The 18033-nt window shown below is 37.6% G+C and overlaps 1 protein-coding gene across 1 annotated transcript in view; it reads right to left on the bottom strand.

The window, feature by feature from the left end:
• The window catches only part of LOC129000219 (homeobox protein otx5-like), a 41078-nt gene that overhangs the window by 20294 nt on the left and 2751 nt on the right, over positions 1 to 18033 (bottom strand). The window contains exons 2-3 of the mRNA XM_054427174.1: positions 15775 to 15920; positions 9919 to 10073 (exon numbers count right to left, since the gene is read on the bottom strand). Coding sequence (XP_054283149.1) covers positions 9919 to 10073; positions 15775 to 15920 — 301 coding nt within the window. The remainder of the gene's footprint in view (positions 1 to 9918; positions 10074 to 15774; positions 15921 to 18033) is intronic.

Genomic DNA, 18033 nt, shown 5'->3' with positions numbered 1-18033 from the left:
ATTCGGATGCAGTTAACCTCAAATATGTTAAAGATAATTGTATTATTCACGATAATGAACAAATTGATTGCAAAGGTAAAATATTACATAAGGTTAAAGAAGGATTAAAACCAACAGATGCTGCCACTGTAAGTCAAATCATGTTACAAAAGAATGGAAATTGGCATGCTGAGAACAAAAAGATAACTAATGTAAAAGGTGGAGTAAATCCTGAAGATGTGGTAGTTTTTAAACAAGTTCCTGTAATAACCGATGAATATAAACATAATAATATAAAGACTACCACTTTTGATTGTAAAAACTTACCATTAGCAAATGTTCATAATGCAGTTTTACCTCACGAAGCGGTAACTTTGGATCAGATGAAAGATCATATAAAAAGCCAGTGTATAATAAAAGATGAACAAAATGAAGAAATATACACATGTAATAATAAAAGAATTACAAATCTTGAAGATCCGCAACAAATGGATAATGCTGTCAATGTAAACTATCTTGCTAGACTTTTGGGTACTGTAATGTTTGATTTTCACAATATGATACCAGCACATCCAGGACATAACAAAGTGCATCCAGATAATAGAGATCAATGGATTGATAGGGTCATTATGAAGCAATATTTTATGTCTAGCAAAACAAAGATGCTTAGAACTAAACCTGTAGAAAGATTTCACCATTAGAAAAATGTTTACAATGCAGTTTTACCTCACGAAGCGGTGACTTTGGATTAGATGAAAGATAATATAAAAAAGCAAGTGTTAATAAAAGATGAACAAAATGAAGAAGTACACACATGTAATGATACAACATATTCAAAATATAACAAAGAAGATGAAAATACAAAAAATATAATATGGATTGATAAAGGTACATAATAAGAAATCAATTCGTAAATGAAACATTCATTGTCAAACACTTGAGGAGTGAAGCCGATGTGGGTACATTCCCCTATAAATAGAGATGTCAAAGGTTAAGCACATCAGTCGTGATATAGAGAGCTTGAAGAGAGGAAGAGGATTGACATCATCAGCAGTTTCTCTATTATCTAAACCAATTGGAGCAATTGTTAACAAAACAATAGATTTACTACCAGTAGAACTGCATTTGCCTGGAGGATATCAATACTGTGGACCTGGAACAAAATTGAAAAAACGTCTGGAAAGAGGAGATTCTGGAATAAATAAACTAGATCAAGCTTGCAAACAGCACGATATAGCATATTCAAAGTTTGCAGATACAAAAAATAGATCCATAGCGGATAGAGCGCTTGCTGAAAAGGCTTGGCAAAGAGTAAAATCTAGTGACGCAAGTTTTGGTGAAAAAGCAGCAGCTTTGGCAGTAACAGCAGCAATGAAGACAAAAACTACGTTTGGAGGAGGAAAGAGGAGGAAAGGCCGAAAACGAACGGTTAAAAAGCAAGGAGGTAGTATTAAAAAGAAAAGAAGGAATAATCAAAATAAAAAAAACAAGAAACCAACAATATGGTCAATGATAAAAAAAGGAGGAGGATTATACTTAAGACCATACCGTGTGTATTAAACAAGAAAAAACAAATACTAATTCCAAACAAAGAGTTGACAAATAAAGAATTAATTATATACGCTTCTTGTATGAAAATACCATTTTTTAGAGGAGTGTTTATGAAAGATGCATTGCCCGGTAAAATATGGAAAAATGAGACTGGAATAGTTAATTTAGAAAACAGTGAAGGTCCTGGCACTCATTGGATATGTTATAAAAAACTTGATCAAATTATTTATTATTTCGATAGTTACGGTAATATGCCACCACCTAAAGAGCTTCAACGTTACTTTCGCACAGCAAAAGAAGTATTTTACAACTATAACAGAGAACAACCTGACGATACAACAATTTGCGGACACTTATGTTTAGATTTTTTAGCTAGAAGCGTTAGTCAACTTTAAGATGTCTTCCTATACGGTCTCATTGACTGGCACTTCATCAACTCTGCGCAGTATTCTATTTCCAGCTCTACGATTGCAAAAAGGAAGATTATGGGAAGCTGCATTATTGGATTTAACAACATACAATTCTATTCCAAATATTTCTGAAGGAGTCAATAACAAATTACACTATTACAAAAGCAAAAATAATTTAGGAGAATTAACACCAATGAAAGAAATTAGTTTACCGACAGGATCTTACGAAATAGACCATATTAACGAATTTATACAAAAACAAATGAAAAACGAAGAACTTAACGAACTTGTTCAAAAGGAATCAGAAAAAGAATATATAACAATAAGAGGAAATAACAATACCATGAAAGCTGAAATAACTTCTTCATATTATATTGATTTTACTCAAAAACATTCAATTGGAGGATTATTGGGATTTTCTGAAACAACTCCAATACTAGAACCTAAAAAGACCTATTCTGGTGATAAAACTGTAACAATACTGAAAGTTAATACGATAGACATTACATGTAACATTATACAAGGATCATACAGAGATGGAGAGAATAGTCATATATTGCACACATTCTATCCGACAGTCGCCCCAGGTTTTAAGATTGTAGAAAAGCCACAAAACTTGGTGTACCTTCCCTTAAACACCAGTGTTGTTTCAGACATCGTGTTGAACATACTAGATCAAGACGGAAACCTCATAGACTTCAGAGAAGAACGTATTACGATCAGGATTCACATAAAAGCATCAACCTAAACCATGGGATTGTCATTCAAGAAGAGAGAGTTGTCGGGTAAACACCTAACTAGCTCATCATCTGCAAAAGGATTAACTACTGAAAACATTCAGTTTTTACAGGATATTGGATTAAAACTCATTGAAAATGGAAATACTGGATATAGCACAAGGACCTACATTCGACGAGACTTTATGGGAAAAGGAGTATCACACGCACAACCCCTACGCTTCGTCAAAATTGAATAATAATGATGAAATTAGAATTCCTATACAACAACAGGATATTTACACTCTTCCGTGTGAAAGTTATCTATATATTGAAGGAAGAGTAACAAAAAAAGATGGAACAGTTGGAACCACCGTTCCTTTTATCAATAATCCAATGGCATTTTTATTTGATGAAATTAGATATGAAATATCGGGAGTAACTGTGGATTCTACAAAGAAAGTAGGTTTAACAAGCACATTAAAAGGATTAGCATCTTTGACACAAAACGAGAAGAATTTGTTAAGAATTGGAGGATGGGTTGCACCCGATGAAGACACAATCACCCCTGATTCTGCAGGGAACTTTGATTTCTACATACCATTGAAATTATTTCTAGGCTTTGCTGAAGATTACAGAAGAGTAATAATAAATGTGAAACAGGAATTAGTATTATTAAGATCATCAAATGATAAGGATACTATTTGTGCAGCAGCTGGAACCACTGATGCAAATTTAGACTGGAATTTAACTTTGGACAAAATCGTTTGGAGAGTACCACATGTGCGATTAAATGATGAACATAGAATAACACTGTTGAGACAACTGAAATCAGATAGAGATATTGTAATACCATTCAGAAGTTGGGAATTTCATGAATATCCAGTTTTACCTAAAACACAAAGACACACATGGACTGTAAAAACATCTACTCATTTGGAAAAAGCAAGATATGTAATATTTGCACTACAAACAAAAAAAAGGAATAATTTACTAGCTAATGCCAGTCATTTCGATCATTGCAAACTAACAAATTGTAAAGTGTTTCTTAATTCACAATTTTTCCCTTACGACAACTTTAATATTTCTTTCACTAAGAAGAGGTACACCGTTTTGTATGATATGTACGCTAGATTCCAAAGTTCATACTACGGGAAAACAAACACCCCGATACTGTCTCCCGAGCAGTACAAATCAAAAGCTCCAATAATTGTAATAGATTGTTCAAAACAAAACGAATCTGTAAAGTCATCAAGTGTGGATATAAAAATAGAAATGGAGTTTGAAGAGAACGTTCCTGATGCAACATCTGCATATTGTTTAATTTTGCATGATAAAATTGTAACGTACACACCATTGACGGGATTAGTCAAAACAGTGTTGTAAATGAGTTTCACCACAACCACCAGTCGGCTATAAAAGGAGGAGCTTCGCACACCATCAATCAGTCTTTGCTCGTTCGTTGAATGGGTAACATCCTACACTACATCATGAGTAAAATGAGTTCTCCATCAGTCGTACAAAAGGATGCAGAGGAAGCAGCATTATTGGAAGAAGAAAACCATGAAGAAATCGTAAATGAAATAGAAGAATTTTTAAAGTTTCGAAAACAAGAAGACAAAGAAGACAAGGAAGAAAAAGAAGAAAAAACTAAAAAAAATGGCACTAAGAGGAAGCGGAAAGATGAAGATACAATACCAATTAATATTTTGAAAGAAGTTTTCCTACGCATTTACTATCCTATCTCACTATGTTTGGGTAAAAGTGTAACAGCTGGACTAATGAAATCATCGGAATATACACCTACAGTAATCTTGCAGCATGGTACAAAAATGGTTATATTTTCTGAAACGGCATGGGAATCTTTTCTAAAACATTTAAATCTAATTGAATGTTACTTAAATACTAATGTTTGCGGAAGGAAAACTAATATTCGACTTTTGGATTCTGACAATGAAATTGACATAGTAAAGAATCGTGGAACACTACAAGTACGATTTAGAGATTTAACTCAACATGAAAGTAAAATTTTACTCTCACGTGAAGAATTCTACATTTTAATGCATGCAACGTCTCCTATCTCTAGATATATGAAACAACTTGTATTCTCAAGTTCAATCATCAAGGAGTATTTAATTGATACACTAGAAAAACAACCGGAAAGCACCATATTATACGGACACGTGGATACATCTATTTTTAATAGATTGCCTCATGAAGTTGGTATGTGGAGACAGTTAAGGAACTTCGAATCAATTGATGAAGAAGCGATAGAAGCTGTTGAAGAATATGAAACTATAAACCAAGAAGAACCAGCAACCCAAGAAGTGTAATTAAAGAAAAACAGTATAAAAGAGTGACCAAGGCGCGGTGTGAATTCAGTTGAACACTATACGTGGTGGTGTGTAGATAGGGTTAAACATTATGGATATAAAACCCTGTGTAATAGAATTTCAAGCATTTCGTGATAACAAAGATGAATTTGTGATAAAAGAATTAGTGATTTTAGATTTGATTACACATGTCGTATACCCGTTTATATTTGAAGCTCCATTTTCAGTAAACCAATTGAATGACAAAGCAAGAAGAACAAACAAATGGATAACTAAACATTTTCACCATATTCAGTGGAACGAAGGATTGATAAGCTATAAGCACTTGAACAATATCATGTATCATTTTTCTAACAAGTTTTCCCATATTTATACAAGAGGATCGGAAAAAAGACAATGGATACAACAATACACATATCACGATGTTTTCGACATAAGAATGGACAAGGATCATCAAATTAATTATGGACCTATTTGTACTTTAACAGATCACTCTTATCGCACAGTAACACAATGTGCACTACAAAACGCATACCGATTAGCTAATTTTCTAGTTCTTCACTATTGGGACAAAAATAAATTCAAACAGCAACAGTGGAAGTATTACGAAGGAAATAGCAGTGGAGGGGGGAACGTGTGCTATAAATACAGTGGACAGTCTCAGGATCCTCATCAGTATTACTCCAGACATCGCAGAGGCAACATCTCACAGGGTAGTCCTAATCAAGAAAATGGCTTCACAACAGTTTCTCCAGTCTTTGGTGGATCAGTTCAACACCCAGTCCAAATCCAGCATTCTAAGTACTAAGAAATGTCACGAATTGAAGGAACACAAACACTACATCGTTCACGAGCTGAAGAAGACAGAAACTTCACATGGAGACGCAATTTTAGCATCACTGAGCGAGGCACCGTTTTCACCAGGTGATGAACCGAAATTTCAAGTTTATCTTCCAAGACGATTTGTGCAGCAACTACAAAACGAAGACCTGCGAGGTATTCAACCAGGATCCCTCTATTTGGTATCACACGGAGTTTGCGGAAACAATTCCACTGAACTATCTCTACACATCACCCATCAATGTTAGTTTTAAGTTTTTTTCTGTAAATAACCATCTATGTACATATGTTTGTAAAATGTTTATGTCATTAAAAAAAAATAAATTAAAAAAAATTAAAAGAGGAAACAACATATCAGCATATAATTAATTCTATATGCTAATATGTTGTTTCTTTTTTTAAAATTCAAACAAATGACCTTGAACTTTTTACTATAAATAACAGGTCTTACACGCAGTTGCTCTCAGTCTTGTTTCAACAATTCACCGAGCATCATGTCACAGCGTAAATACAATTTACCTTTTGTTTACAAATCCAAATACGATTTGGATAACTATTGTTGTAATTTAAAATGTTTTAGAAAGCCTGAAAGTAAAGTTGATGGAAAAGCTTGTAAAAAATGTGAGTCTGTTGGCTATTGCAAATGTAGGTGTAAAACATATCAAGACAAGCATCAAAATTACATACACGATCTAACACAAATGGTTAACCTACTATGGAAAAATGTAGACTAACTTGTGAGAGCTGCTGACTCTTGCACTATAAATAGAAGCTCACAACACATTGCTTCTCATTCTTGTTTTAGAATTCAGTCGAGCAACATGTCACAGTGTAATTCCAATTCATCTTTTGATCACAAATCGGAATACGATTTAAAATACTATTGTTGTAATCTTAAGTGTTTCAAAACACCTGAATGTCAAGTAGATGGAATGGCTTGTAAAAAATGTGAATCTTTCTCCTATTGTCAATGTAATTGTAAAACGTATCAAGAAAAACTGAAACATCACTCACAAGACAAGGGACGTAGAATCAAAATACTTTTAAAACGGATGGAATGATGCCCTCATGTTGCTCTCCCCCACCTCTACTACTTTCCCCCACCCCTACTGCTTTAGCTCCGCCCACTTCGTCAGGGACCTGCACTTCTTTACTCGCAACAGTCACTTCGCATCCAGCTCTTCACCAGTCAACTCAACCTCTCTCGTTTACTTTGCACAAGATGGCCAACCAACAACAACAACAACAACAACAACAGTGGACAAGCGATATTGAAGACTCTGACCTACACCAAGCATGCATCGAGGCAGAAGAGCAGGAGCGAAAACGAAAGGAAGAAAAACTACTTCAACTGCTAGAGGAGGAGAAAGAGATTCGACGCAAATTTGATCGTGTTTGGTGCGCTCAGCCTCGAGACGACATCGAATGGGCCGAGCACAATGCAGACATGGCAAGATGGAAAGAGCTCCATAATACAATAGAGGAGTTGAAGAAGTAAACATCCAAATACACAAGCGTCGCCGAGCTACACAAAACGGCCTTTATAAAGGCCACCAATAAACTCATTCGTTTTACACTTTAGCAGACGCTCACTCTAGATACGTACGTTCGCACATGTTTTCCTTATTAATTGTAATAGTATGTAAGTTATTGTCATTCCTCATGTTTTATACAAATAAACAATAAACAAAACAAGGAAGCTATCCTACACTACAACTGTAGGCTAGCTTCCTTTTTTTTAAAAACACAAACGAATGACCTTGAACATCATATGATCATCCATCGTGACGTCAGCTCAAATCGAACGCCATTTCCGGATTTTTACGTCATTTCCGCCTTATGCCCTTTAAACTAATTAACTTTGTAACATCTGCTAACATCTGCCCGACAGCTGTTCGCGATAGGTCCACCAGTTCACCACTACTGTTAAAGTATGATCCATTTATATTTTCAAGTTTAACATTTTTTAATGCGGATTAAAAGTCACGCATGTCTCACCAATATAATTTACTCTGCGTTTCATATTGTTTGCTGATGAACAGCATTTTAGTGTCACGGAGTGTAGCCTAAGTTTTTTCTAACACCTCTACCAAAAGGTACCACAATCGTCTTGGGTTCATATTGAACAATCAAGAAGACTTGACTCTTTTATGTAAGTAAAATTTCATATAATTTGACTGTACGCTCGTGATTTCAAACCCTAAAAATCCTAAACATCCGGAAAAAATAGAGTGCATCAGTGTATCCATCAACTTTACTCCCTTTTTAAATGATTACAAAAGATTGAAATGTACGTGGGTAATTTTAATAGGTTTTCTAGTTAACTGCAACAAAACTCCAACTTTACTATCTGAAGAGGGCCTCTTTTAACCTTGAATTTCCCCGTTTACATAGACTACGAATCTGTGCGTGGAACCTATGCAGCAATACAAGGGGTGAGGATCCGAACCCACGACAACGCTCCAAGTCCGTGGCGCTACCGACTCACCAATCCGATTACAATATATATTTCAATACAACTAATATGTGGCCCATGAGTTTTCTCGCCCATAGCTGCAACCGCGGGTGATTATAGCAGCGAGGGGTCGCCACAACACCCTAGCCGCAGCAGGCGATGACGTCAAGGTATCGGCATAAATCAACCAAGGGCTGAAGCCGTAATCCTGGGCAAACAGAGCATAAGTCAGGCTCTGTCATCGCTGATGGAGTCATTAGACCCGGCGGGGATTGAGGCACACGTCTGCCATTGACGTCACCATCAGCTGGCCTACTGATTGTGGCGAGGTACACAATACACTAATAGGACTATTAAAATCAACTTTCTGAAAGTTTGCAACTTTACAAGGAATATTCTTACTACTCAAGCAACCTAATTGTACTTGTCAATTATCACTTCTCTTGGTTATTACTTTTAATTTATATTTTCTACTCTTCTAGGTGAATAAAATAGGACACCTATTGACAGTGAGGTAAAACAATTTTGGCTTACGTAGTCCCAAACGTACACTAAGAGGAGAATGAGTATGTAATCGTAATTCGACTGGAAATTATGTTTGTAACAAATTTGATTGCAAAGTTATTTTTGTAAGATTTACTATGGGATGCAATCTTTGCAAATTCGAGCATATTCCAAAGTTCGAAGATACAGTGATTTTCTCGTTAGCAATCAGTGCCGGAATATAGTTGAAAACATAGTTCTGCAGCAAGAGGAATTTAAGTTGATAGCACAATAGGAAAATGCATGAATGAAATATTCATTATGTCGTTCAAATGGAAAGAGCTTCTAAAACTGAATAGTATTTAATGGGCTTATCAACAATGCAATCTGATATACTGGTCTATCAATCCGTCTATCAAGGTGAATCCACAATTCAAACACCTGATGAATTTAAAATCCAAATCCAGGTTCCAACAATCCATTCTCGGCGGGATTCACCAAGCTTTATCACCAACTTAAACAAATACGGGAGCGGTGTTCACATCCGATTTTAAAGAAAAGCGATTTTATTCAGTGAAAATCTGATCGAGGATTGGTAATGGGGCTTGTATTGCGATTGCATTTGTATTCGTGTTGAATGACTTCCTGAAAGGATTTTCTCCTACTGCCTTTATGCTTTAATGAGCTTAGCATTTCGGGGCAAGATCAGCCCTTTGTTCTGTCAAATAAACGCCCCATCCACTTTGACTCCATTGAGTGCTCGCGATTTAGCAAATCGCCGAATGCGGAATCCGCCAGGGTTGGTGATTTGGCCCCTTTTTGTTGCTTACATCGCCAAGTAATAGTATCCGATTTGTTAATCGAATGGCTAACATACGGGTTTGGTACTTCAGTTTGAGAGAATTACTTTCATATCCTTTCAATTGTGGATACAAGTGAAACCTGGGATGATGGGTACACGATAAGTCTAATCTACTAACAGGTGTCTTTTTTTACTGGCACACTTATAAAACAAACCTTAACAGCCTTAGTGGAATCTAAACGTTTATTTCCGAGTCCACAATATTTTTCTTTGCCATCATCCTCTGCATTACGCTAACAAGTACAAGAAGCTGGCATTAATCCTCAAGAAGAAATGTGTTCCACCTCACCTGCACTCTTGACTCCGGAAGGTTGATCTTGAGAGCCACTTCCTCTCGCATGAAGATGTCCGGGTACCTCGTCTTGAAGAACAGCGCTTCCAGCACATCCAGCTGCGCTCTCGTGAACGTCGTCCTCTCTCGCCGCTGTTTTCTCGTACCCATACCTGCAACAGAGGACATGTTACTGTGGGTCCTGTATGGATTCCTAGGCAAATTGAGAACTCAATCGTGACCAAAGTAAGTTATAGTCCTCGCCACCCTAAGTTGAGGCATCCCAAGGCCGCACGGCGTATATCTAGTGCGGCCTTTGGCTGCCTCAACTTAGGGTGGCGAGGACTATAGTATCTTGTCACCTGTTCGATGTAAGATCAAGCTCGACCATCATTATGGTGTAAGGCCTTGGTAATTGCTCAGTCACGACGACCTACACGCGTGTCTCTTGGTAGTGAATATCTAACATCAGCACTATACACTAGCCAGTCTATGAAATGCAAGAGACCAATTTGCATCTGATATCGCCGAGCGCGCCAAGCCCTCGTAAGTGTCACAGCTAATCCGAGCTTGTCAGAGATCGAATAAAACTCGCGTCAAACTCTTTTTGGTCGTTTTTTCCCGACGCTGTTTTGCCGTACCGGACTTTTTAGGGGACGGTGCCGAAGTAAAATAAATACAGGAGAGAGAAAGGAAACAATGGCGGAGCGGGAGGGGAAGCGACAGCCTCCAGTAATCCGGCTTAGTGTCCTTGCTGATGGAGGGACAGTCTGGGTCTGTACAGTCACTCGACGACTAGTGTTGCCAACCTCTGCGAGACGTGCGAAACGGCAACGGCATACTGCGTTGTATGTATAATAAACTCCACGACCATACGAAGAATGGAAAAATAATACAATTTATAAAAGGAAAGTTCAAATTAAACTAGTATGTGTTTTTAAAGTCGCAATTGGTTTTAGTACCAAACTGTATTTATCTCTCCCTTACCTGAGATTGCTTAACCAACCCTACGGATACAACACGAGCACGCCGAAACTGTAGAAAAATGTCTTTAAACATGTAGCCTATACATATTTCTTTTAGTTGACTTTGTCTTCTTTGGTTTTATTGCCCTACAATCTATTGCAATCTCGCTGGTCTATACATGCTCTGCATGAAATTAAATATTTCTAGTTGCTGGATAACCAATAAACAACACTACTTAGTTTGTAGTTATTCTTATTATTATTTCAAGAAAACGTAAGTAAAAAAATCTCGTCAATTATTACGAAACACTAGTAAAGCCTGTTAACTGGAGGAAGATCGTGCTCTTGTAGGCAGTTCACATCACGATTGATAGTATGTAAAGTTGATTATCAGTATCTACAAAACAATTTGATCGCTTATTGGTTATGACTATTGCCAACACAGTAACGAGTTACACACCTCAAAAATACTGTTTCCATTTTCAAACACCTTTTTTGTTTCCTACAAAATTGTCTTCTAATCAGACCTCAAGCACCTTGGCGATACAATAAGGATGTTTGAACATTCTTCATTAAATATTAAAACCCAATTTGTCCAACTTGACAAAACTCAACTAACAGGTACAAATTTCCTAATCCAAATACATTATATTTCCAAAAAGATACAATTTCCGACCCCTCTGCCCTCGGCGAATTTGTCGAGTTATCGCCCGAAACTAACAAATCACGCCCCAGCACAAGGAGGGAGCCTGGTTGTTGGTTTAAATTAATTTCAGTCATGAATATTAAGCGTGTGTCGCTAAGCCGGTGGGAGTCGACAGCTGGTTCCTCCCCATGGTTAAATATCCATTTCACAACTTCGCTGCGGCAAACTGCACACACTAGTGCAAATACACACACTCACACACGTAGTTTATAACTTGGTACCCGCGCGTAACTCCAATTTTCGCCGAATAATGAACAGGTAAGGCATACAATGTGTACTGCTAATGTATGTTTGTCCTCTAATCCGGTTAAATAATTGATGTTGGTTCGAAGCACGAGACACAACTGGCGTTTCCCAGTCTTGTTCCGCATGTTGGCATTCAAGCGACTTGTTTTCCGTGGAATTAATGCTTGGATATGAATGGCTTTCGATGAAAGCACAAATGTGGATGATATTTCTACCAATTTTGTCTAAAGGAATGATTTCGAAACTCGAACCGCATTTCTAGGAAGAGAACGCAAATTCAACGGTATTTGTCAAAAGAAGTGCAATTTCTATATTTTTGTCAAAATTCATCACATTTTAAAAATAAATCTTTTAGATGAGCGATAAAATGCCACACGGTATACGTAAGATTGTATAAGTTGTTACGTCTCTTTAGCATGGAACTGGCGTATATCACTAAAAATAAACGATCTTTAAAACTGAGGTATTTACTGACTAGGGTCAACTGATCTAAAGACACATTAAATATCTATATTGTATTGAAAACACGGATCAAACCATGAAGGGGATTCCTTGGCAAATTGTAAAAATGACACCACATAATCATAATCACACGGTTTCCTAAACGTTTTCATAATCTGTACTGTAGTTATTTTGTTTCTCCACTTTGTTTCTCCACGTCAATTTGCTACTGCATTTTGCTGGTATAATCTCTTTGGCGATGATTAATTCTTTACTAACGATGAAAAAGGAAAACAACGCGACATATGTGTAATAGTTTTTTTACAAATGTTTGGCGTTCTCTACGAGCAATTAAATACGTACACAAACGCTTTTGAAGATGTTAACCTATTGTAATCTAAATCTCGAACCGACATCTTACAAGATCCAGCGCAGGATTTCTGTGTTTGATGCTCGAGTTCGAATCCCGTCTATCGCAAATTACTTTGTTATGTAATAATGCAGTGACCTATTGATTCACAGCCAAGTTTAAGCTTAGTGAACAGAGAACAAAAAAGTAGGGATGTTTCAAGCCTATATACTCTCTATACTAAAGTAAATATACTACTCTATACTGCCTCTATTAAAATCATTCGATAATTTTCAACTAGGTCACCTACGCGCCAACGGAACGTAATGTGTTCTCAACGCTTACAATTCAACGAAGCGAGAGAAATCAAAACAGAACAGCCCTCTTAAAAATCAATCGGAGCCGTCAAGATAAATGTTATGAGAGTAAACGTCCGGGGGCGAGAGGGGGAGGGGGGATTGCGTGCCAACACGCGTGCCAATTACCCGCCGTAAGTGCGGAGTTGTGTCTTCTAATGACGTCACAGAGCAAACAGCTGGAAGATGGGGAAACATTCAACACGGCAATGTTTACAGTGGGTTGACATCGACACTGTACTCACTGTGGGTAAAGTAGGGTCTTGGAGATGATATCTTGGAAGCGGGTGAACAAATGAGCATTATCGGAAAACTCAAGTTATTCATTTGAAATTTATACTCCACCCCATTCAATTCTTCTTTGATGCAACATGCGTGACATTTTTATGGCTTTCTTGATTACGCTATGTTTGTATATCGATTAGTTAAAATGTCCAATTCATGAAAAAGATTCTTCACTGAGATGGTTTTCCGTAATTTCATAACTGTGCGAATTGCTCTTTTTTGCTGTTTGAGTATTTTATCAAGATTTGACTTTTTTGTTCCACCATAGACTGTGATTCCGTATGAAGTGTGGGATTTAACTAATGAATAATAAATAATGTTTAAAGTTTCCAAATCACAGAATCGGGACATCTATTCAGAGCATATATATCAGAAGATAATTTTTTTACGAGGTGGTTGATGTGATCATCCCATGAGAGATCTTCATCAATGATTAAACCAAGAAATTTAGTTTGGCCTACTTGATCTATTCTATCTGATTTTAAGAAAATATTGAGCTCGAATTTGACTTTTGATTGTTTGGTTGAAAATGATATTAGGTTTGTTTTATTTTTATTTACTAATAGATTTTTTTGATCAAGCAATTCGTGAATAAACTGAAGTATAGTGTTTCAAAGATTTTTCGACATAATCATGTGACTCTCCTGAAAACAGAATATTACAGTCATCAGCACACAGACACATCGATTTACATTGATGCAATATGACGAATAGATCACATAACCTAATGCATGTCTACACTCCCAGACCATAGTTCCCCACACTAAGTTCCAATATTGATGAAAATAAACAATCGTAAAACAAACATCTGGATACGTAAACCTGTCAAGGGTGAGTATTCTAAATTTCTAAATCGTAAAATGTGAAGGTGGACTTGTATAACAAGAGGTATAGATCAAATGAAGATATTAATCAGATTAGATTCACTTGATGAAGGTAGGAGTGAAGGAGCGCGTTTTGAAGGAGTCACTCCACACCAACGACTGGTACAATCGTACTCGTCTACAGTCACTTCGTATTCTAGACAGAGTGGTTCAATGGGAGATTTATATATTTTACTTCCAAACAGTATTTTGTAGCGAAATGTTAAGGATTAAAATGTGTTCCGTTACGATATTCCGCCCGAGTGGAGGGTTCTAAGTACGAAGGCTGAAAGCGACTGTTAACGAACGTGAAAATATCGTGCGAATAAAATGTTTAACATTTCCAAACAGGTTGTTCACAGAATATATTTCTGTGTTAAAGCACATGACTATAAGCTGTATTGGCAGTTACGCAAACATTTTTCAATGAGTTCACGTAAATATCTGGTTTCACTGAAACCTAGTATTTGTCTAGATAGTCGTTTATCTACAACGAAAATCTTTTTGTGTTAAAATATGCATAGTTGAGCTGCAACAAAGGTAAATTAAACCATAGACTAACCAACACAAGTTATGACTTTCACACATAACACTTTTATGATTAAAGAAAATAATTGTTTGGTGCACCATGACCGAGCTCAAGTAAGTCACTGGTAACCTAGTATTTGTTAAGCACCAGTAATCTGTAAGCGGATCAGATTGTGTTCAAAGACTCAATGATCAGTTCCGTCAATACGGTGATCCTATTGCTGACACCAATAGTTTGTAATGAATTGGGCTAAAATCACACGATCAAACTAAATGACTATTCTCCATTGGAGGTATGCCGTTATAACTAACTAAGGATATTATCAAATTATTAGCACATAACTTGTCGTTGAAAAAAGTACTCCCCTAATCCAATAAAGTATATTTATTGCAATGAAAGTAGTAATTCAATTATTAATTAGTTCTCCATGTTCATATTGTCTGATATATGAAATTAACGACCCTTGCAACTACGGGGAAAATCTATATACTAAATCAACTGCAATATCAATCAATATGCATCCAAATGTCAAATGTCAAGATCAAGAAAATAAAACATTTTCTCTAAAAAAAAAAAAACAAAAAAAAACTACACTCGGAGACTACCACGTCGTATTATTGCGTTAAAACTATTTTACACGGAATTCCCTCAACTTTCCCGGATCCCAGAGAAACCTAACTAATAATTCACCCTCCAAAATTTTCCCGCGGAATTCAAAGCCCTGCCAACATTTCTATCAACCAATATCAGCTGATCCCACACAGGGCTGTAGCGTGTCTCCCTTGTGTGTGAAGCCCCGCGATCTGTGGGGCTTCACCATATCGTTTCACCATGCCATCTCTATATATCTTTCTTTCGATAATTACGTAATCACTGACGTTGCGATAATCGATAACTTGTTGCATCATGGTCTTGACGTCTTTGGGTTAGTCGGGAAGTTTGCATCAGAAACTGTTTAACACGTGTAATACCGTAAAACAACCCCAATCCCCGAATGAACTTTGTCGGTGCGTAGTGAAGTTTTAGTGAGCAGGACTACTGAGGCGCGGGCCCTCTTCAATTGATAGGTACTGCTTGTATCGAACGAAATCTGCAAAGAAAATCTATCATGTCTCAGACGTATGGACGACTTACCTGGTGGGAAGCCGACGGAGGAGTCGATGTGATGAAGGCCAAAGGGACCCGAGAGGGCCGACACCGGGGGAAACTGGTGGTGAGAGGACATCATGGGCTGGAGAGTGGGACCCTTCATGAACCCACTGGCCATGGCTCCGAACACCCTGAAACAAACAAGGAATTAACACATTGGATGTGGCATAGTAACTAGCAGATTCTAATGGGGTATATTTTGAGAGAGCTTCCATGGTCAAGAAAATCATCTTCGTGTTTCTGTTCATTTCTCTCTCCGGATGTGTATCCGGATTAGTTTGTAGAAAGAGATGCATCATACTGTAACAGGAATATGTATCAACAGGGTCTTGAAAAATCACGGCAATAAAATAACGGTATAAAACAAAGTAAGTCTATACACATATTTTGACACAAAAGTATTATGGTGAATTGGGCACTTCGTGACGTGATTTCATCTCTCACGACAGCACTTACATTTGTGGTGGCGCTATTCAAAGTTCGTTCCAAAATAAAATAATACAAACTACAGTTCCTTACGTAAAACAGAACAATCCAGATTATCAATTGGCAGACACCCACTTCAGGGGTGATTCACCCTCTAAATATCACGACAGTGAACTTGCTGCCATTAAAACTCCCACGGCAATCATTCCTTGAACATTAGTGATTTGGGCACGTCCTGATTAAGGCATCGTTTGCGTAAATCTCATCTATCCAATTCATAATTTGTACATTTAACCTTCACATAAACGATTCAAAGCTTGAAAACGAAAGATGACAAATGAAGCTTAATCTCCACCCTCATCTACCCCTCGTTAAGCAAGTCTATCGATCTGATATTTCTACTTCACCGGCGATTCTACTTCAGAAGAAAGTTGCCGACCTGGATGCCTCCATTGAGGCTGTAGATGTTGAGTCAAGTGCTCCAGAAGGTGATGGGATTACCGCGTCCTGTAGAGCTTAGTCCCGACGGGAATGTCTGGAAGAATGCAGACGCAGGACATTGTATGCTTATTGGATTAGGGTGGCTTACTTCCAGCAGACTTATCCACGTCGACTGTATTATCAAGTCTGCAATATTGCAAGCTAACGGAGCATGTCGATGTATAGATTCAATCGTGTCTTTTACTTCTTCTTTAAAAAAGCAACAGGTTTGTGTGTGAAAAGTATCAAGCTATTTGAAGAGTGGCCCGATACATATTGACGTCGCCAAGATACGAACCCATGGCCATTATATGCTGAACCGCAGAAGCCAATTGAAGTGGAATATCACTAAATAAACCACTCAACTAACTACCATCGAAAGATGCCACTATCCTTCTTTAGCAGTACACAATGTTTTGGCAGTTCTTAAATGCGTCGGGGCGCTCTACTATGGACCTCTAGGTTCCGACCTAGTGGAACCCAGGTGGAGTGACGCTTAAACAAGCAGCCGGAATCCCTGGTTAGGATTGAGGGGCAACCCTCTTTCCGAAGGGTCTGCTTCGGCAGCCGGCGAGCCTGATGACCTTAAGTCATCCGCCCATGATGTGCTAAAGGTTGATGCGTAAGCTTCGGCCTACATCATGGGGCCCGGGTATGTCCTGAAGGATAGGTACCGGGTAAGCAGTCAGGGGGCTTCGGCTCTCATGACAACAAAATAATAATAATAATAATAATATCCTTCTTTAGCGAATTCTATACAGAGCAATTTCCAACGGCATTTCCCGCAACCACTAGCATATTCCTGCCATCTCAGGTACCCATGTATCCAGTGGGGCGGACGCCCTGAACCGACAGCTCCGCCACTAATGGGCGACGATGGTGCGATACGGACACCTCGGGCTCTGCCCCACTGGCTCACCGCACAATGTTACCTGGGGCTTGTCTTAGATCAGTATCGCACGTACAAGGTAGCCCACCGAGGCGCACAGAAAGTGCCTAGTCATGCCGAGGCAATGAGGATTAATGGAATCCATATCTTGACAGTGCCATAGTCATAAGACAGATCACAGTATGCAAATTGTAGTATGTCTATAAGTATTATATTTTGTCCATACACAAGTGTTTGAGTGTACGTAACACTCTTGTAAAGCAATATAAGCCCTGACCTCCTAATTTTTTTGTGGATGTATTATTATGACGTTTACTATACCGCCCAAACTCTCCAGCAAGAAGTTATGGAAATTATACAATATTCCATACATAAGTATTAGCTGTTGTGACTAGAATTATTAATATCAAATAAGCAATATCAAAAGTTCATTTGGGTATAAAAACAAT

The sequence above is a fragment of the Macrosteles quadrilineatus genome, unplaced genomic scaffold, assembly GCF_028750875.1.
Source record: "Macrosteles quadrilineatus isolate MER2022 unplaced genomic scaffold, UCM_ALF_1.0 Scaffold_8__2_contigs__length_117827958, whole genome shotgun sequence".
NCBI classification, from domain to species: Eukaryota; Metazoa; Arthropoda; class Insecta; order Hemiptera; family Cicadellidae; genus Macrosteles; species Macrosteles quadrilineatus.
Note: the sequence above shows the minus strand (reverse complement) of the source record. Positions and strands in the feature narration are given on the sequence as shown.